The sequence below is a fragment of the Eutrigla gurnardus genome (genome assembly GCF_963514095.1).
Source record: "Eutrigla gurnardus genome assembly, chromosome: 1".
Classification (NCBI taxonomy): Eukaryota; Metazoa; Chordata; class Actinopteri; order Perciformes; family Triglidae; genus Eutrigla; species Eutrigla gurnardus.
Genome location: NC_139915.1, coordinates 5306534 through 5328065, shown reverse-complemented (window position 1 = coordinate 5328065; position 21532 = coordinate 5306534). Strand labels below are relative to the sequence as shown.

The 21532-nt window shown below is 42.8% G+C and overlaps 1 protein-coding gene across 1 annotated transcript in view; it reads left to right on the top strand.

The window, feature by feature from the left end:
* pde8a (phosphodiesterase 8A) overlaps window positions 1–21532 on the top strand; it is a 44023-nt gene that overhangs the window by 13889 nt on the left and 8602 nt on the right. The window contains exons 2-14 of the mRNA XM_084016773.1: window positions 8096–8152; window positions 12007–12197; window positions 13270–13326; window positions 13464–13518; window positions 13813–13901; window positions 14114–14192; window positions 14598–14738; window positions 15351–15439; window positions 15591–15642; window positions 15739–15781; window positions 17035–17112; window positions 17285–17355; window positions 18911–19075. Of these exons, the coding sequence (XP_083872899.1) occupies window positions 8096–8152; window positions 12007–12197; window positions 13270–13326; window positions 13464–13518; window positions 13813–13901; window positions 14114–14192; window positions 14598–14738; window positions 15351–15439; window positions 15591–15642; window positions 15739–15781; window positions 17035–17112; window positions 17285–17355; window positions 18911–19075 (1167 nt within the window). The remainder of the gene's footprint in view (window positions 1–8095; window positions 8153–12006; window positions 12198–13269; window positions 13327–13463; window positions 13519–13812; window positions 13902–14113; window positions 14193–14597; window positions 14739–15350; window positions 15440–15590; window positions 15643–15738; window positions 15782–17034; window positions 17113–17284; window positions 17356–18910; window positions 19076–21532) is intronic.

Sequence of the window (21532 nt, the reverse complement as noted above, 5' to 3'; positions counted from 1 at the left end):
TGGATAGATATCCCTGTAGGAGCAGGATAAAAGCGTTGCATGATGACGTACTGTACTTGCTACTGGTCTAACTATTAACAGTAGGGAAGCAGTATCTGAGGCGATGCTTGCAGAGTGTGGAACTCCAGCGAGAAACAGGGGCAGGTCACCAAGGATGGAGTAAGCTATCCATTTTCTGCAAACTCTGTATTTTTAAACCACGGATGTCATTTAAGGGCGTTAGGGACTGAATTCCAGGACAAGTTCAGTCTCCTGGGAGTTCCTCGGTATCTTCCCTCCGTGTGTGTGTGTGTGTGTGTGTTCCCTCATGCTTGAATTTCCGCACTATCTGGTGAGGTAGGAGAGATGTCACTGCAGACAGAATAAAGGTCAGGGCGTACTCTGGAAGCACCGCACGAAAAACAATGTGCATGTGTGTGCACTTTTATGCAGGACTGATTAGCGATTTCTGCCTTTGGGACACATTGAGGGAGCATCGGTAGCTTGGAATCCTCCACTAAGAGTACTTCAGCTTGCTGTGTGTCACATTTATTGTGTATTATTGGCGTGTATAGTCATGGCAGCTGATATTGCTCAAATCATGAACTGACCTTGACTTAAGATACTTAAAGATGAAAATAATCCTACAAATCATTATTCTCTCACTTTTTACAGCAGCCCAAAGTGTCACCTGATAGTTGCTTTGGAGATGTGATGTGCTTTGTGTTTACATGGCCTGACAGGGTGTCGATGTTGTGATATGATATGAAGTTGCAGTCATGTAACCGGAGGCCCACATACCGGGACCTCATGGGGTTCATGTACCTCAGTGTTCAGATACCATTTAGGATTTAGACTCATAGCGAGATGATATGGTGTTTTATTATTATTATTATTATTATTATTATTATTGCTTTTTGTCATGGTGCCCAGTAGAATTTTCTTTATTAGTTAATTTGCCACATCAGCAGTGGTGTATGTGATATGACATAATCTTTAATGAAGCACTTTATTTAATATTATAAACTATAATTCTGTGATTATAATATATAATCACATATATATTATTTTACGATTAAATAAGTGACAATCATTTCCCACACCATTTTCTAACAGATGAATTGATAATCTAAACAATAGTTAAAGTAAGTAGGCTAATAAGACATATTTGTTTTCTCATATTTAAGTACAGACATTCAAGGAGAGTAAAAGAATATCATTTAAAATGTATGCTAATTTACTGCAGCCAGTTATTCTGTCATGTCATGGTCACACAGTCGACACAGACATAAAATAACATTTAGTTGAATCTTGTTTTCGCATTAAGAAATATAAAATATTTAATTTAGAGTGAGAGTGAGTGTGAGAGAGACAGAGAGAGAGAGAGAGGATGTTCTGGGACAAACCAATCCACGGTGGCCTAGTTTCCCTCGGCCATGCCAGTGACTCAACTAAAGTCTTCTGCCTGGCTGACTGTGGGCTCGGTCAGAATGGATAAGACATGTGGACAGAGCCAGAATACACACGGTCGCAGTTATCTTTCTACACAGATGAACAGCAATTACATTATCACGTTACATGAATTCTAATTTTGGTGGGGGAGGGTGTTTTTTTGTTGTTGTTTTTTTTTACTACACTATTAAAGCGATGCAGAACAATGACACCAATGTCATCTGTGCATTCTCTCTGCTGGTAAGTCGTTACTGAAAGCCGCGGATGCAGATGAAATAATATGACGAGAACGAGTCAAACTTCAGGTGTAACGGGAACAGAGTGTTTTTGTGTGCGAGCTGCTGCTTGTAGATGAACGCGTGGTTCTGAGAGCAACGGAGAGCAGGAAAATAAAGGGGAGACGTTGAAGGAAACTTCAACTTCTGCAGTCTGGGCTTCATCACTGACGATGTCCATGATTTGTAGTGACGTAATGGTTTTCTGTAATTATTTATACAGGAGGGTCAATTCTGTCGCTGGCTCTAAATGTTATTTTGAAATGCAAGTCATACGATGAAATTCCTTCTGAGAGATTACTAAACAATCCCAACACATTCAGCTCTGACTTCTAGCACATAATCACCACTTTATCATCATTTTGCTGAGAACCAAAGGGGGTTGGATGATGAATTAATGCTGCATCGGATTTGTTCAGCCTGAAAACCTAACAAAACCCTTAAATGTGTGTGTGTGTGTGTGTGTGTGTGTGTGTGTGTGTGTGTGTGTGTACGTGTGTGTGTGTGTGTGTGTGTGTGTATATGTTTTTTTATTTATTTATTTTTATTTATTGATTGTTTTATACATTCATTGACTGCTGACTCCTCACTTTGCTTAATCGGCTGGCAGGGCATTTTTGTGAATGCAATATCTGGAGGAAATTTCTTAGAATTTGTCACAAACATCCATCTGGACTCATTGATGAACTGTTTACATTTAGGTGGTCAAATGTCGCTGTGACCTCATATATTCATTCGCTAATTATGACAATATCACACAAATGTCTAATAGGATGAAATTGCAAAAGTTTGGATTTCATTTTTAGTGGTATCAAAAAATCTGCAATGTGATCATTCCGAAGTTTACTACATGTGATTATTTCATTTGGCTTTCAAAAAGCACAACGCATGTGTTCATAATTTAAAGTTGCTACAAATTGATCTTACTGGATTTGGTGCGGCGGCTGGTTATTGATTGGTTGCAGGTTTAAAACCGCATTGTCATTGATGGTTTCAGCACACATCTATGGGCATCAAATGTAAGTGGCCACACATGAAAGTGAATTATTCGCTTTGATATAACGCACACAGCATGCACAGCCAGCACTCATCTGAGTGGCTCAGTGTGCGGTGAGGCTGATGTGTCACTCAGTGCCATTTAGACCATCACTTAGACAGACAGACTCTCTCACACACACTGACCTGTCTGTCTGTCTGTCTGTCTGTCTGTCTGTCTGTCTGTCTGTCTGTCTGTCTGGTACGCAGTGTGTCCACACCTGTGGCTGCTCCCCTCTAATCAGACCTAATGAAGAACATTGATTTGTCTCCATTTAATTCACACTTTTAGACAGGAACACATTTACACAAACACGCGCCGACACTTTGATGACTTCTTCTGAGGGAAAAATGCTGACCTCATCTGACGTTGCTGTAGTGTCACCTCGCTCTGCATATAATATTCTACTTAAAGTCCCAGTCGGCAACATTTTTTTGATCATATTCACTGAAGCTGACAGAAAAAAAGAAAAAAAGCGCGCCTCTACGTGCACGTAGAGCCTATTACTTGTTTTGCAAAGATCCGACAGCGCCCGGATCATCCTGTCCAATCAGCACGCAGGGCTGTGTTCGTGCACACACAGAGCCCCTCCCCCCTTCGGTTCGTTCCATTATCACAGGGGGGAGGCAGAGGGAAGTAGCAACAAGCTTCCAATTCCTCGTTAAAAACCGAAACGAGGAGGTCCAAAACAACCAAGGAAAAGAAAACACCGGTGGAAAAGAAGGAAAAAAAGAAAGATGGCGACGGTGCCCGTGATAAAACCAGAGTCAACATCGGACCTGCGTTTCAAAGGTGGCGTGATCTAAGGGATTTCAAAGGGCATGAAGTCGAGGGGGAGGAGCTCGGTGGTCTTGGGGGAGGAGCTCGGTGGTCATGGGGGAGGAGCCTGAGAGTTGTAAACATTCAAAATCTGAGTGCCCTCCATCCGCCGGACTTGCCGACTGGGACTTTAACCATGTGTGGAGAAGTTTTAAGGAGGGACAACCTGAGGAAGAAGTGGCATCAAAGAGCGGGAGGTGGGAAGAGAACATGTCAGAGAGCTGATTCAAAGCAGGGGGTTTTCCTAAGAAGCATGAGCAAGGGGCAGGCATCCCAAGATTCCCTGCATCCTGGTCCCAGCTCTTGGGTGGAGGAAGCTGTTTACTCTCTCTATCTCTCACTGCTGACGTCGGCGCACCGAACAATGTCATCCAATTTCCTGTTTTTCACTTTAGTGGAAAGCCACTCTCCCAGTTTGTATGGTTTAGTGTGTGTGTGTGTGTGTGTGTGTGTGTGTGTGTGTGTGTGTGTGTGTGTGTGTGTGTGTGTGTGTGTGTGTGTGTGTGTGTGTGTGTGTGTGTGTGTGTGTGTGTGTGTGAGAGACAGAAAAGCTGGGCTGGAGGAGGAGGAGGACGAGGAGGAGATCTATAGGGCCGGACACACTGGGAGCAGGATATAGGGTCAGAGGCAGCGGTGCTATGTAAATACATTAGGTGTATTGAATGAGAGTAGCAGGAGGCTGCAGACTGTCCTGAGTGCTGCTGGAGATGACTGTAGACACCCAGCAGCTCTGATGTGGTCACATTGGCCTGAACAAGGAGGAATGCTGTAATATCACATGACATCAGACAGTTTGAAGCTGTCAGCCTGGAAACCATCACCTCACAGCCTTTTAAAAAAACAATGTTTTTATGAAATCACGCGCAAGCTTTTGACTTTTGAATTCCAGCGTTTACAATGCAAGGCTGGTTTACCAAACAGGAAAAGTGGGCACTTGTCCCGGAGCACCCCAGAACCTCAGACGGCTCAAAGTCTCCAGGTTCACTGTGTGGAAATTGCCTCGTTATAATTAGGTTTAAGGATTGAGAAGTTCGCCGCGTTGGTATCGGCACAAATCCTGACCTTATTAAACGAATCAGGTTATGGCAATGATGATGTGACCGATCCAGCTTATACGTACAGTGTCTTGGTCGATATCGTTAGGAAATTAAAGGTTCCTGCTATCGCCTTCATTTATTACATCACGTTGGGTCATAGACTCTGCATTTAGCACCAAAGCATCGCTGATATACAAATGGTTCCAATAAGTTACTCACAAACACAGTTCAAGTTTGGGAAAATGAGAGTACTGGGCCTGGCTCGGTACTCTGTATTGTTGAAACATCGGACTCTCTAGGAGAGAAACGGTTTGATTGTTGCACATGAAGCTATAATTTAAGATGACGCCTGCATTATTGTCTAAAGTAAACTCTAGTTGAGTTTTCCTTATGGCTTGGCTTTGTCAAATTACCACAGAGTACTTATCACAAAGTACAAACGACACATACTCACTCCAGTACATCTGGGTAAGAACTAAGAGTCTAACAAAACAGTCCTTTTTGCTGTTCACTGTCAGTTTTCATTTTGGAGGCTAGTTTGTGGTGCTGCCGAAGTATATTACGTGTTCTTGTTATTTACGCTTTTGATATGAATAAGCTGGATATAATGTGTTTGAGTATGATGCAACATAATTTAACAGCACAGCAACAAACTACAGCCTCTATAATAACCTTTATGAAGGTACAATTTACTGCAGGGCTGCCGGATTAGACTGCCAACTGACTGTACACACACACACACACACACACACACACACACACACACACACACACACACACACACACACACACACACACACACACACACACACACACACACAATGCTCAGAGGGTGACAGAAATTGGGAGGTCAACAAGGACCTGTAGCTCATTTATGTGTGTGTGTGTGTGGGGGGGGGGGGGGATTTGACCTTGGAAACTAGGAATTTTACAGATGCTGTAGCTTTGGGTAATATGGTTGAAATAATAGAAAATAATGTGAGTGATATTTTATATTTTATGTATTATACATTATACAAAATCACGTATGTTCAAATCTATTGCCAGTGCTCCACTCAATGTTTTGTTTTTTAATTACACTTTCTCTGAATCATTAATTAGATAACAGACATTTGAAGAATAATAACCAAAATTAACCGAAATAATCAGAAAACTGTACAATTCCACTGAAAGTCGTTGACGGCTTAACTGTGAGCCGAGACAAACTGCAAGAACCAGAATGCATTGCATTCAACTCAGACACGCACAACTGCATCTGCACTATGCTATGCCCTGCTGCTCAACAACTCGTCTGATTAACAAGTGTCTCTGTGCACAGAGGGAGAGAGAGAGAGAGAGGGGGGGGAGAGCGAGCCCAGTGTGACTGGTACAACACAGCAGCATATAGCAGGAGGGCGGGACCAGCATTACGTAGGCATACACACCATTACTCCTCGCCTGCCTGGCCTACATGCTCACTCACTTCCCCTGCTTTGTTTGCCTCTGGTCGGGTGCCAGCATGATGTTTGCGGGATGCAAATGCTTGGCTGAGTGATTCATTGCAGTGTGTGTGAGTGTGTGTGTGTGTGAGTGTGTGTGTACTGTACAAGAGGAGTGTATGTTGCCCGAAGAGGCCTGCAGGCCGGTTTCAGCTGTGTGTGTGTGTGTGTGTGTGTGTGTGTGTGAGAGGCTATTCTAGTTACACAACCTTGGCTGCAGTTGCATTGGTCGTGTCGGTGTCAGTTAGAAGGCGAGGTCTCCTTGAATGGGGGCTACGTGCTGCTATAGCTAGGCCTCCGCTAGCTGGAGGCTGTGTGGCTTAACTCTGTACGTCAACCCCCCCCCCCCCCCCACCCCCGACCTCAACTCGTTCACCAACAAACGGCGTCGCAGTGGAAACATCTTATGTGTGGTATACTTTCCTCTGTTGTTGTTGCAGCCACTATCTGTGACATTTAGCCCAGCAGTACTCCATAGAAGGGTTTTTGTTTCACCTCCGTGGGGGAAATGAATGGGCGGTTTGAATCTCTAAGCAAAATTAATAAAGCTGAGGACTGACTTATTTGTTCTGACACACGTGGTCAGAGTCATTGAAATCACATCTGACAACAGGAAGACTGGGTCTTGGAAAAGCGTGTGGCATTTCCATATGTTTGTCCCTGTTATAGAGACACACACACACACACACACACACACACACACACACACACACACTCTCTCGCTCTCTAACACATGCATACTGTCTCATGATCACAGAGCATCAGCTTGCAGCCATCCTGATGCCATACTCCTTGTTTGCGGACAGCTACAACAAACGGCCCAGTGTCATGATGACGTCAATTTGGCTACAACTGAGGGCTAATCAGCCCCCCCCCCCTTGTTGTTTCAATGGAGCTTTCAAGGCTTACAATTTAGCAAGAAGTGATTTACTGCAGCCCGGCACGCTTTAAAATTCCTCTCTGTATTCCTCCTCACATGTGTAGATTGTTTACGGAGAAGAGGAATTCTAGAGGGATGGCGGTCCGCAAGGGGCTTGGTTGCTATGGTTACTAACCCCTGAGCTGGGTTCCATTTAGCAGGAAGGAAGCTAAATTATTTGCAGACAGTAAAGAGTGAGCTCATGTAAGGGAAAGTGTAAGTTGAAAGCCTGTCTTTTTATTTAAGTATATATATTTAGTTTTTCATAGACTTCAGGAGATGACATTTTTTTGTTTTTGCTGATTCAGTCGGTGGTGGAAGAAGTCATTTTACTTTAGTTGTTTAATCATATTTGTATTGCGCTGGTCGTCACCTACATGCCGGTATCTGTCATTTGCTGGAAAACGAAAAAAAAAGAAATATTGATGAGTCATCGTGCTCTTGGGGGAAATACACTAATTTAGCCAATTAAAGGAACAGTGCGTAGCATTTAGGGGGGTCGATCAGTAGAAATGGAATGTGATAATGAGAAGTATATTTCCTTTTGTGTATAATCACCTGGAAATAAGAATTATTACTGTAGAGCATTTTAAAGCATTTTGCTGTTGCAGTTGGTTGATGTTTAGGTAATTTCAACTAGTTTAATCTACAACAATATTCTATAAAATGATCACGTTTTGTATGTAAAATCTGTAAAGTTACTAGTAACTGAAGCTGTAGTGGAGTAGATTTGACAGAAAAACTGACCCTGATCATGAGTAACACATAAGTAAGCACTATATATAACATACATTTTTTTTTCTGCACATTAATAGATATGTGTGTATGAATATTCCATATGAAGAGATATTTCCTTATTTTGTGATTTCACACTGCTTTGTGTTTTTTTTTTTTTTTTTTTTTTTTTGTACATATTGTTTTATTAAGGTCAGAGGTTGATTTTGCTACAGGTATTACTATTGCACAAACAGTGGGGTCTGACCCTAACGAATGATGAAATAAGACCAATGTCAACAAAACAGATAAGAAATAACTGAGAAATTCTCACATTTCTGTAATGTTTCTTTTCTAATCCTTGTATTCTTCTTGTTATCTTTCAGACCACATTAACAGAGGTGCAATTTGGACCAATGAAGTTATTTAAAGACCCACTTCAGGTATCGTAAAACAATGCCAAACACCTGCATGATTGATGCTTATGTGCTTGAATGCATTAAGGCTTTCCACGGAACAACAGTAGTACTCTGGCGAGATGTTTATGTTCATATCATTTAGGGGCTTTTAGCTGAGCCGTGGAGCTAAACGTGGTGTGACTGTCAATATTTGGTAGCATTTTTCTAGGATTAGATTTGAAAACGTCACCTACTTGTGTTTGCCGTTCAAACTAATCTTGGATTTCTCAAAGATACCACACCTCGCCTCAGAGATTAAAGGGGGGGAAAAAAAGAACACATGCAAACATTCAAAGAAAAGGAAGAAAAAAAACTGTTAATGGACGTATTGTGTGCGACGCAGCCTTGGGTTGCCTGGCAACAAGGCCAAACATTTATGACCAAGAACATACCATAATGAACAATGCACGTTATGGAAGAACTGCACAGAGGATCCATGGACCCGTTTCTCACTGCAAATAAGACATTCTCTGACGTTCAATGGTTCATTATACACTCCGCTTAGTTCCTTTGGCATGCTGCTGCTGCTTGCTGTGTGAAAACCGGGAGTCTTCAAAAAGTCTGCTTTTGAGGAATTTTAAATGTACTTCGAGAGTGCAAAAATGCAAGAAATTTGAGGATTTGCTGCTTTTCTTTGTCACACAGTGTAGTTAATTGAACACTTTGAGATTTGAACTATTGGCTCTGAGATATTCCGATGGCTGTTTCTTTTTAAAAATGTTATTTTCATTTCCGTCGACAAAACAATTAATCATTGAAGTCTTAGTGCACAGCTACTTCAAGTCAAATACAAATATTTATTTAAATAGAATGCTAAAATGTGTATAACAATGATGATGCATCAGTGAGAGTCAAAACCGTAGATTAGACGTCCTGTAATTTAATGCCACTTAATTGTCCGATGCGCTCCAGTGTGAGCGTGGTAGGAAAGCGAGGTAGAGAGATATCCCCTTCCTGTTTTTGTCACTCACAGCTGATCCTGTCATGCCCTCCTCCTCTCTACTCCTCCTCTTTTCTCGCGGCTCTCAGGATCTGGCCGGGCCCTCTCTCTTTTCAACAATGATGTTTTCTAGAGCCTGCCAAAATGCTCGCAACCCCCTTCAAACTAGATTTTTTTTCTCCCCCCCCCCCTGTCTTTGTCTCTGCTACTTTCTCTGCCTTTTCCATCTGTTTCTTTGCAGCATAAACAGTGTAACCTCACTTTAAAAAAAAACCATTTGTGCTTGAATGTACTTTGAGATTTTCTTTTTTGAACGAGGCCTATGTATGTAGTCTGAGTCCAGGCATCTGAAGAGACCTTATCTCGGCCTTTATTACCCTGCTCCTCCACCTCTGCGGGAATGTTGACTTTTCTACCAACATCCCAATGTGGAATTCTGATCTAATTCCCTGTGCGTACCGAACATAGCTGCAGGACTCAGTAGTGATGTATTTATGACCTGGACACTTATTGCTGCTTGTAGGGAAAATGTTCAGATGTGGAATATGGTTCACATTAGCAACACCCCTCACAGGCGTAAGCGCTCTGTGCTTCAGGCCCGAAGCTGCGTACTTAAATGAAGCCACAGGGATCATCAGAAAAAGGACGACCGTCGAAACAACCGGGCCTCTATCCTCTCATTGTGTGGAGGACAGTAGCTCTAGTTTTCCCCCCCAAAAAAAGTCGAGGCTTTGTGCCCTAACTCGATTATACAGGTGTGATGCAAACCTAGAACTGCAGAACAAACTTTCCCTTCTTTACGTCCATCCTGCTCCGTGCCAACAGTTGGAGATGACGTCTGTTTGAGAGAGTGACTCATGAATCTACTCTTAGTGCAGCACTGCTCTTGGAGGCGGGCCTAGATCTCTGGTCCAGTATTTACGCAAGTAAGGGGTTATATGAAAGTATGTTGGCAGGGAGAGAGAGAGAGAGCGAGAGAGCGTGCTCTCAATGGCTGGTTTGACGGCAGCAGCAGCACTTTCTGCCACAGCCTTTGCAGATCAGTGGGAGGGGCCGCAGCCAGTCAAGGCCACCTCGACTAATTGTGTCATAGATCACGGCGGCGTACAATAAAAATCTGTGACGCACCCGAGTACGAGCTGAGCCTGATCAATCAGGGCCCGTCCGCTGGAGGCCTGAGGTCACAGTCAAGCCCACACTGTAGGCCGATTAGGACGACGGGCGCAAATGAGCATGAATGCACCAATGATGACTTGACAAGTCTGAGCCGTTGACACACCGACGCATCGAAACCACATTTTACTGGAGCTCTCGCTTCTCTTGGTTCTTCCTCAACTAACTTCTGCGTTTGGTTATGTTCGTTTTTCTAATCAAATATAAGCTGCACATTAATTAGCCCTGTAGCTCTCTAATGTTTTATGATAATAAAAAAGTATTTCTTTCTCATTTTTACATAATACTGTGGCTTCCGTAAAATTGTGACAAACCAAATAAAGAGACTGTACAAGCATGACTTCACCATTTCTACATCAGGTACAAATTAGAGGTACACAACACTTCACAGTTGACCATTTATATTAGAATGAGCTTATTGTTTAACTTGTTTCTAAAAAGTTGGTTCTATTTTCTCAAATGTGGAGATTTGTGTTTTTTTCTCTGTTTTGTATCGGTGTAAAGTGACTATCTCTGAAAATACAGGTGTAAGAAAATATCGATACACAGTATCACAGTATTGTTTTTTGATACTGTATCAAGTATAAAAAGCACTATTGATTTTTAGTTAATAGTTTATATGCAAAGATTCATGGCAGACGGTGGCTCGGTTTTGATGGCTTATGATGTTGGATGTTTCAGGGACTGTGATAAATGCATATGACGGTGTCTTACTTATACTTTGACAAGATTAAAAAAACACAATATATTGAATCATAATCCATGCATCATGATGCGTATCGTACCACCAGACTCTTGCTAATATTCAGGAAATTGGACTGTTGGTCAGACAAAACATGCAATAAGATGATGTCACTTTGTGCCCTAGGAAATGGTGATTTTCTGAAATTTTACTTCCTCAATGATTGTTCTGAATCACGTATACAATTAAAGTCCCAGTCGGCAACATTCTTTTGATCATATTCACTGAAGCCGACACTACGCTCCGATAGAACAACATAAACCATCCGGTTTTAGAAAAAAAGCTTGCCTCTACGTGCACGTACAGCCTGTTGTTTGTTTTGCAAAACATCGACACAGCCCGGATCATCCTGTCCAATCAGTACGCAGGGCTGTGTTCGTGCACACACAGAGCCCCTCCCCCCTCGGGTCGTTCCACTATCACAGGGGGGAGGCGGAGGGAAGTAGCAACAAACTTCCAATTCCTCGTTAAAAACCGAAACGAGGAGGTCCAAAACAACCAAGGAGAAGAAAACACCGGTGGAAAAGAAGGAAAAAAAGAAAGATGGCGACGGTGATAAAACCAGAGTCAACATCGGACCCGTGTTTCAAAGGTTTCAAAGGGCATGAAGTCGAGGGGGAGGAGCTCGGTGGTCGAGGGGGAGGAGCTCGGTGGTCATGGGGGAGGTGCGTGAGAGTTGGAAACATTCAAAATCTGACAGAGTGCCCTCCATCCGCCGGACTTGTCGACTGGAACTTTAAGTGGTCAAGCCAACCCGAGACCCTCTGTCCTGCCGTGTTTCACTTCATCCAGAAATATTTTTTTGATGTTTGTTTTTAATCTTAGCCTCTCCTCCTGTGAACCCTGTGCTTTCATGAATCACTTTGAATACTTTCACCCTCTTTAACTGTTCCTTTATATACAGTAAGCTATCCGTTGCTGGTAGGACTGGCATGACATTGCAAGTGAAATCCTCACTTTGACATCTCTATCTGGTTTTTGCAGGTACTTTTAGTTTTTGCCAAAGAGGACAGTCAGAGTAATGGCTTCTGCTGGGCATGTGAGAAGGCCAACTTCAGGTGCAGCATGGCACGAACACCCGAGTCAGCTCTTGAATGCTTCTTGGAGAAGCATCACGACCTCGTCATCATTGACCACAGACATTCCAGACACTTTGATGCGGAAGCACTATGCCGGTACGTCACATCTCTGCTCCAATGAATTCGGGACTGTTTTGTCCTTGTAATTGAGGCCTGTCAGATGAACCCCAGGTTACCCTTTACCAACCATGTTCATGTGTACATTTATACATAGTTGCTACTTAAGACGTTTTATTATATACAAGTGGATATTGTTAAAATATTTTTCAATACAGTTAAATTGTGTGTGTGTATAGGTAGGAATGGTCAAATTTGCATTCATACTATCACAGGAGAGGTAGAAGCATTATCCTTTACTTTTACAAAATTATTTTTTTTTTTTTATCAATTATCCATTACTTTTAGCTATTCCAACCATTTATCCAACTTTCAACAAACTATTTTAACCTTGTTTTCTGACCTTTTGTTTCACAATGCCAATCACCTCATCTTGTGTTCACACGTTACAGCCGACTCAATATGTGGATTACAAGAAAAAAAATGTTTGAAATAGTTGAGCTACTCCACAGTCTTTCTTTGTGCCCCCTCGTTGGGAATCACAGGGGATACAGTTGAATTGAAATGAAATTCTGTTAGCGACTGTCACCCGGGGCCAATGACATAATCCAGATCAGATGATCTTGATAGTACCAATTATAGCACTCATGTGTTGCAGAACGTTTGCTGGCTTTGGGCTCATTAGCTTCCATCGCATGCTGCCTCATGGAGTCCCAGCGATGAGAAATGAGCGGTGCCTGCCCATACCACCCTCTATCTTTAGCCTCTGCCCAAACCAAAAACACATTTACAAACATTCATTTGCCCTGCCCAGCCTGTATGTTAACCCCATTCATTTTGGCCAATCCATATGTTCAGTGTACACGCACGGGCTCCGGTGGCGAACTAAAGGGCCTTTATGACCGCTGGCTGGGGGAAACCACAGGCGGATGAGTGGCCCTGTACACTGCATTCTTTCAGAGGCCTCGGCCTGCTCACAGAGCTCCACCACTGGGCTCTGCCTGCCTGGGAGAATCGGAGCATGAAATACTGAAAAATACATTGATTTGATGCCATGGGCTTTTCCACCGGCCTGCTCACTGGCTAAAAGGCTTCTTCTGTTTACATCCAGGTCAATTAGAGCGGTCAACTCTTCAGAAAACACTGTGACAGTCGCCGTTGTGAAAAGGTACGTACAACTCTCTGACCCCCCCTCCCCTCCCCTCCCCTCTCTTTCTTATATTGTCAGAATTAAAATGTCTGACTGAATGTCTGTGATCTCTAAACAAGCATTTGTCACAGCAGTGTATGTGTTCTCTTTTTAAGGCCAGACAGAGAGGAAGCCTCTGTGATGCCCCTGATCAATGCCGGCTTTAATAGGGTGAGCGACTGTGTGTTTGTGTGTCTTCTGCTGCCCTTTTATTTGTATTTTTCTTTTCGATATGCTTTTATTTTTTTATATCCCTTCTGTCAACACTCACTGTAAGGCCGGGATACGGATTGTAAATCCTCTGTGTTTGCTCAGGAGAGATGTGTATTGAGTTTCCTGCATCTGAATCATTGTTACTCATGGCATCAGCCGCACGATAACACATCTTGTAATGGGTACATTGACATGAAAATGGTTTTCATCGTAGTTGTCTCTGATTGATCCGTGGTGCCCTCTGACCCTCAGAGATATGTGGAGAATGCCAATATGATGGCCTGCTATAATGAGCTGCTACAGTTGGAGCATGGAGAGGTGCGGGCGCAGTTCAAACTGAGGTGAGTCGTGTCAGCGTTGCAGCACACAGTATCACCTTTTTATATTTATGTTGCGCTGACAGCATATCAGAAATAATGTGAGTTTCACAATTGCTTTCTTTATTTCTTTTTATTTTCTTTCTCTAAAAATGTGTATAAATAGAAGCTGGCCAGTCTGCTTGTTGCATATGTTAACAGCAATTCTTTATCTGTTGTCTCTTTACCTGCACAAGGGCTGGAAATGCTATATTCACAGCCCTAGAACAAAGTCAAGAGGCCATAGAGATCACTTCTGAAGATCAAATAATTCAGGTGAATCTCTAATAAACTTCAATACTTTTCGTTGCTTTATTGTAACAGACTGTTCTTCATCTCTCTTTCTGTCCGTCCTCTTTCTTTCGCCCTTCCTTCTCTACTGTTTCAGAGGCCGTTCATGTCTTGTGATCCCAGATCTCAGTAGCGATAGTTGCGGCGTCGAGCCTTCTGAATGGCTACTTTTGTTAACATCAAAGCACTGTAGCCTGTCATGCCATAATGTTGTCACATAAAATATATGTCTTCTCTGAAATAAGCAACGACTACGTCGGCTTCTCTGAATCCTTTTGGTTGTTCAGGTTCATAGAACGCCGTCATCTTAACCGTGTTTGAACCCTAAATGTGATGATTTTTACAAACGGCCATGCCCAGATCAAACCTTTTGTCTCCTCTCCTTTGCAGTACGTGAACCCTGCCTATGAGTCCATTATGGGCTACCAACAAGGGGAGCTAATAGGGAAGGAAATAATTGAAGTGCCTAAAAGTGAGAAGAATAAGCCTGATCTCCTTGAAACAATAAATTCCTGCATACGGAAAGGAAAGGTAATATGCATTCATTAAACCGTCTACACTTTACAGCACGATTTACACAGCGACTGATCGGGAGATAAATGATCGCCTTCTTCTGATTGTTGATACTCGCACATACATGGTTTTCGACACGAAGACTGTGGCTTCGCAATCAGATCACTCTGCAGATATCCGCTCCGGCCTTTGTGTCTGTGCATGCATGCGTGCGCATGCATCCATGTGTGCCGTAAGTCGGCCCCACCGACCGTCCGGCCGCTCTGTTTCATGTGCATGAGATCAGCGGTGGATGGCGGCGCTCTAATCTTAATACACAGGGAGCGAAGGTCAGTCTCAGACGGGCTAACAGCGGGGAAGAGCCTTTTAAATCTGCCACAGCGGTCTGTAGGTGGGGGGACATGAAAGAAGCGCGCCGGACTCCAGGAGCGCTCACCCTACCCATTAAAGCGACTTGCTGCTCTCTGAAATACTCTGACCCACCCCCCCCCCACTTCGCCACCTAACCTACATCACACACACCGCCGTGCTAAACCCAGTCCAAACCTTAAATGACTACATCTGTAACGCTGAATGTTTTCTTTTAATGTTGTGTCAGCGTGTCTCTCACGGTTCTGCCTTATGTTCCAGGAGTGGCAGGGGATCTATTATGCCAAAAAGAAGAATGGAGACAGCATTCAGCAAAATGTGAAGATCACACCTGTAATTGGACAGGGAGGGTGAGTGACAGGATGTTGAGGCCTGGCTCATTCAGTGTTGCTAAATGTAAATTACCTTTCCAGTCACTGAATAATTATACTGGATGAATATGATTGTATCCCTTTTTTTTTTGTTTTTTTTGGTGCACTAATTAGCTTTTGTCATTCACAGAAAAATCAGACACTATGTGTCTATCAACTGGCCTTTAAATGATAATAATAAGGTGAGACGGGTTTTCCAGTTTGGCTGATTAATAATGAATGAAAGGGAGCTTTCTGGCCGGCATGCTTTAATGTGCTTTTCTATTCTGTCCATGCAGAGTGATAAATCCACTGAACGTGTGCAGGCAGAGTCACAAACAGGTACGATCCCCCCTTAAAAAAAAAACCTCTGCTTTCTATTAGAAAAACATTCCAGGTGATTTATTCTGCTAAAGACTTCAGTTCAGGTTCTCTCTGCTGGGCAGTTATCTGCATTAGCGATGAACTCTTTTCTGTGACCGTGTGATCTGTCACAAGGGTCGAGAATATGAGGGCCAGCAGTGTGTTTGTCATTAGGAAGCACAACATTAGTTCCAGTTTTACACAGATGACACACTCATCTTAACTGATTGTTTGCAAACACCAAATATCTGTGAGATGTTTATTATTTAGGAACCTTTGGTTTTCTGTCACGGTGCAATAGATTTTTTTGTCAGTTATCCTCTTGTTCTCTTTTATCATGACCCAAATTTAGAAATTGCTTTTCTCTTTTTTTTTTGTTCCTTGTTGTATCGTGATATCAACCGTACAGCCGATCCACGGCTGCAACTGATTTCAAAATGCAACAACTATGAACCTGACAGGCCAACAAAACAGGGATCGTATGTCTCCTGTGTTGGCGTTGTTTCACCAGCTCGCTGAAAATAAGTGACTTGAAAATCGTTGTTCATGAAGCTTTCGTGTCTTACAATTAGAGGTGTAACGATTCATTGGATTAATCGATGAATCGATAGTCAGTCCTATAGATTCTACTAAATCGATCTGCTAAAATAAATAAATAGAATGAATTGTTTTGACTTCACCAATAATCGATATAAATGCATTTAATCGGATTAATCGTGATTCTTACTTATGATTAATGTTTTAATACGTTTAAGGCACACTCTCCCCTGCCAGCATGTAGTCTACTGAATAATGTTCAAAATAACTGAGCAATGTTTAATTAATAATTTTTGTATTCAGCATAAAATATTATGCAGGACTACTTTTTTATAGAATAAATGTTATTTTTCACCTTTCAGAAGAATACGGATAGTCTCACTTGCATTATTGCATGTTTATTTCATGGATATAGAATTTTGGTTACAAGTTACTGAATCGAATCGTGGTTTACAGAATCGAATCGAATCGTTACAAAAAAAAATCGTCCTTGAATCGAATCGCCAACTACTGTATCGTTAATCGAATCGCTGTGAAGCCAAAGATTCACACCCTTACTTTCAATACATTATATTTCACAGTAACTCTAACTGTCCCCTAGGTCTTTTGATTGCAGATGTTGTGATGTGAGTGCCACTAAATCTGAACTGTGTTTGTGTGTGCATGTAAATGTTTTCTCCCCCCCCCCCCCCCAGACATCCAATCCAGTAAGCACAAAGACCGGAGGAAAGGCTCTCTGGATGTAAGATCCACAACGTCTCGGGGGAGCGATGGTGAGGGTGAAGGCAGACACGTGATGGAAACTCTGGGCATCGGCTTATGAAACCTGCCCAGTTGTCTGTTTGCATCAAGTGTCAATTGGACACACACAAACACATCCATTAGATGGAAAACTGCAGCTTTGAATTACAACGCAGGGATTTTTTTTTTCTTCCAACCTCCCAGGGAGCTCACAACGAAGGCACTCCTCAATGGCCCGAATCCACTCCATGACTATAGAAGCTCCCATCACCAAGGTGGGTTCCAGTCATCCCTCCGAGCCTCCAACACATGAATAGCACTTTGTACTGTTGTTTTGTATCTCATGACTGAACTCTTGGGTTATAAAACTGCCACTACCGCCATGAGCCATTCTTGTACCACTTCTACCATCGCGGCAAGGGGCCCCTTATACCATGTCAAGAGGAGATTGGCTGATAAAATGCCACATTTCATGCATAAGACAGGGAAGCATGTTAGTCTGCATTATGGATAGTCAGAAACAGAGAAAGTCCCCAGGGATAGGTCATATGACATCCTGCAGTACTACTGCTGTATCATTTGACTGTGTAGTCTATCCCTGTAGTCATCCTCGCCAGAATAAAGGACTGATAGAACTGCTGGTACTGTGTGCATGTGAGTGAGCTAGAACTTTTATTCATGCACATGCTTGCTGACCTCGCCACGGTGACCTCCAAGTCCAGATTTTTGGAGTAAAAGTGTAAAATCCCTCTGTACAGTTTCTGAGCATCATTCTACTGGGATTAGGCTTTCAAATAACTCCAATGTTAAACCACAAGCATCATTATTCAACTGTCAGAGCGACTGAAGTGGAGGTATATGTGTCAGAAAAACACTTTACTTTCATCCAAGAGGCTGCTGTCGATGTTCCTTGCCAAACAAAAAGTATTCATTGATATTTTGCACAAGTCACATCATGTCACTAGGTAGAGATGCATCGGTCATGTTGACGTCAACCACACTGTTTTCCTAAACCTAAATTCCAAAAACAGAGGAGAACCTCATCTGATTTAATCTGTTAGAAACAAAAGTATGGTTAAAAAAAAAAACATTTTGTGGCTTTACATGAGGGTGATGTGCCAGACTATGTCTATCTCTGGTGGTTGCCTGGTAACCTCACAGTAACAAACCTGAGATTGTCATTTATGCATTTCCATTTTTGTGAGATGAGACAAACCTCTAAAGTAGTGAGCTTTAGAGGTTCTGGCAGGTGTTTTCTTTTTCACTTTCAGATACTTTTCAGATAGAGCCAGGCTAGCTGTGTTCCCGAATATAAAAGGGGCAGTGTGTGTGTTTTACATAAATAGTAACTAGCATGCACAAGGGCTCGTCATAATAGCGTGCACAGGGCCCGTTGTAACTACCTTACACCACTGGTTTTGATCTTCTCATCTAACTGTTGGCAAGAAAGTGACTGAGCAGGATAAAGAGGTCTGAGCACATTACGCATATTTTGACCTCTTTACGCTGGCTCCAAGTACGTTTCAGGATTGATTTTAACATATTACTGGTTCATTTAAGGGCCCTTGCTATATTTGTGACCTTTTAGTCCCTCATAAATGTGTAGGCCCACAGGGGACACAGCCTTTTTATAATCAGGGCCCCGTGCTTATGGGATGACCTGGATAATGTGGCTGAATCTGTTAGAAACCTGATTTTGGCTGAATAGTTTGTTTAATGTGATGTTATCAGAAATTGCTTTGCCTCTTTTTATTCTGCTTCAATTTATGTCTTGTATTACATTTGATAGATTTTCAAAATAATCTACCCGTTTCTTATTTCTTCATCCAGGTAATCAACATCATCAATGCAGCGCAAGAAAGCAGCCCTATGCCGGTGGCAGAGGCCTTGGATCGGGTACTGGAGATCCTGAGGACAACTGAGCTCTACTCCCCACAGTTGGGCACCAAGGATGAAGACCCCCATACGAATGACCTTGTGGGGGGGCTGATGACGGTAAGCAGCAAGTCCTGTAGAGCGCGAGGGTCCTTCGAGAAGTCTGAAACACCCAAACAGCTTCCTTCCGCTATGAATGAATCGACTCCCATATGATAACACACGTCAAGAGCATTCCACAGTGATAACACGCATGTCTACATGAGTGTCCATTCAAAAGCCAGCAATAACAGTGTGTTTAATGAAAGGGAACCAGCACTGTCCGTGGAACCTTTTTTTTTCTTTTTTTTGGTGAGGATTTCTGTTTATATTTGGGGGAGGGAGAGAGAGACAGAGAGAGATTAACAGACAGCAATGGTGAAGTACAGAAGTAGAAAGAGTGCCAAGTTGGCAGTCTTGGCAACAACCCCAGAGGAAGTGTTAGATTGTCCTTTGTGCTCCTGTAGGCTGGAGAGGAAAGCCCACCCCGCCCTCGCTTTCTCCCCCCCTCCGCCTCCCCCCCTCTCTCTGTCTCTCTCTCTCTCTGCACACACTCACATGAACCTCTTCCTCTTGACTCCACAGGCCTGGAAACATCCTGTTCTTTGGATCAGATGAATAAGCATAGCTTTACTTATGTACTCACACATGTACACAGAGGCAGGGAGGTATGACACAAAGGCCTTCCCTAGAAAGATTTGTTCTGCATAAGTGATACAAGCCTGATGAAAGCAGAAAACCATGAGGGATGAGTTCAGGTTGGGATGGTTGTTTGCGTGCGGCCGTCTCGCCTGGTTGCATACGTGCTCGTATGTATTTGTCGCTCTGAGCTGAACGGTGAGCGCTAAGAGAAGAAGCTGTCATCTTTCTGGGGAGAAAGTCTTAAAATAACCCGTGTGTACAGAGGCAGCGCCACCATGAGACAATGCCCGGGTCAAAGATGAGCCCAGTCTCCTCTTCCTTCTTCACTCGTGAAGTAAACATTTCACTCTGCGACACACACACCCATGCACTCGCAATACGACTGACATATACATGACTAAATGTAATTGGGAGAGCTACATGTTCGCAATCTTTGTTGTAATCTCTTTGATTTGTCATGACATTAGCCTGAGGGCATAGTTTTATACCACATAACAATCAGTATTTTGGCTCAGAATGACACTATTGTAGCTTCTTGTCACAGTTTCTCCTTGAGAAACACATTTAAACAATATTTATATGGTTTATAAACTGTAAACTGCAGAACTACTGCAGTGGTTGTTGCTTGCATGAAACATGAGTGGACAGTAACGCTAGCAGATCTGTGAGCTAAATGCTACTGTCAACATGCTAACAGTGAGCTTGCTAACATGCTGGGGTTTACCCCCTGTTCACCATCTTAGCTTAGCATGTCAATAAAAGAGTCGAGGCTGATGATAATGTTGGTTTTGCAGGAATTTGGTCAAGAACCAAAGTGTTGCAGAACGTATTTTATATTCGAAGGGAGCGAGAGGACGCTGCTGAGGGGTCAACACAGTTATTTCAGTTCCCCCTGTGAGAAACATGAATGTCTGTAACAGATTTCATGCCACGTTGAGACATTTCACTTAAAAGCACAAACGTCAACCTCTTGGTAGCGCTGGAGGAAAAGTCAGGTGATCACTGTTGTCATAGGATTCAGCCTCTGGGGAGCAGGAATATCTGTAGAAATGTGGAAATCCATCTGATAGTTACATTTACATTACATTTACATTTAGGGCATTTAGCAGACACTTTTGTCCAAAGCGACGTACAATAAGTACATTTGTCAAAAGAAAGAAACCACAACTTATCATTGCCAATAAAGTAAGAGTGAAAAAATGGAAAGTGTTAGGTCCTCGTCTGAGTAAAGTGGTAGCTGTTCAGCAAACATACCTTCAGAAAAACATTGCTAATAACACGTCGGGGCGTGTGGTTTGACCAGTGTTTGAAGGTGGATGGGTGCCGTTCCATTGATGGCCTTGAAGGCCAGTGCCATCGTCTTGAATTGGATGCCTGCTGCAACAGGGAGCCAGTGGAGGTCACGGAGGAGGGGGGTCACATGGGAGAATTTGGGTAGATTGAAGACGAGGCGTGCTGCAGCGTTCTGGATACGCTGCAATGGTTAGCTCTGTTAGTTAGTTAGACAGTGCTGTTTTTAGCCACACCGCTAGTGCGACTATGCTGTTTGATTAGTCTTTAATTTCCGTAACACGTAGTCAATTATCCACATCTGACACAAATGGCAGTCTAAGAAGGAGCCGGATCATTACACTTCTAACCACTGAGGACCAGTGTTCGGTTATTTGGGTGATGAAGTGATGAAGCCCCATTTGCTATCACAGCATGCAGCGCTGACACATGTAGTATGTAAATTATCATGGCGTCATTTCTGACAGAACTATTACAGTTCATCAATATGGTAATGATTTTCTAAAGTGCATATTGGTTTCATTAATAAGCTCAGCGTGGCTGCCTCATCCCTCCACTCCCTCTGTGCTGGTGGGGGGGACGATATGAGGTGTCAACATAACATAG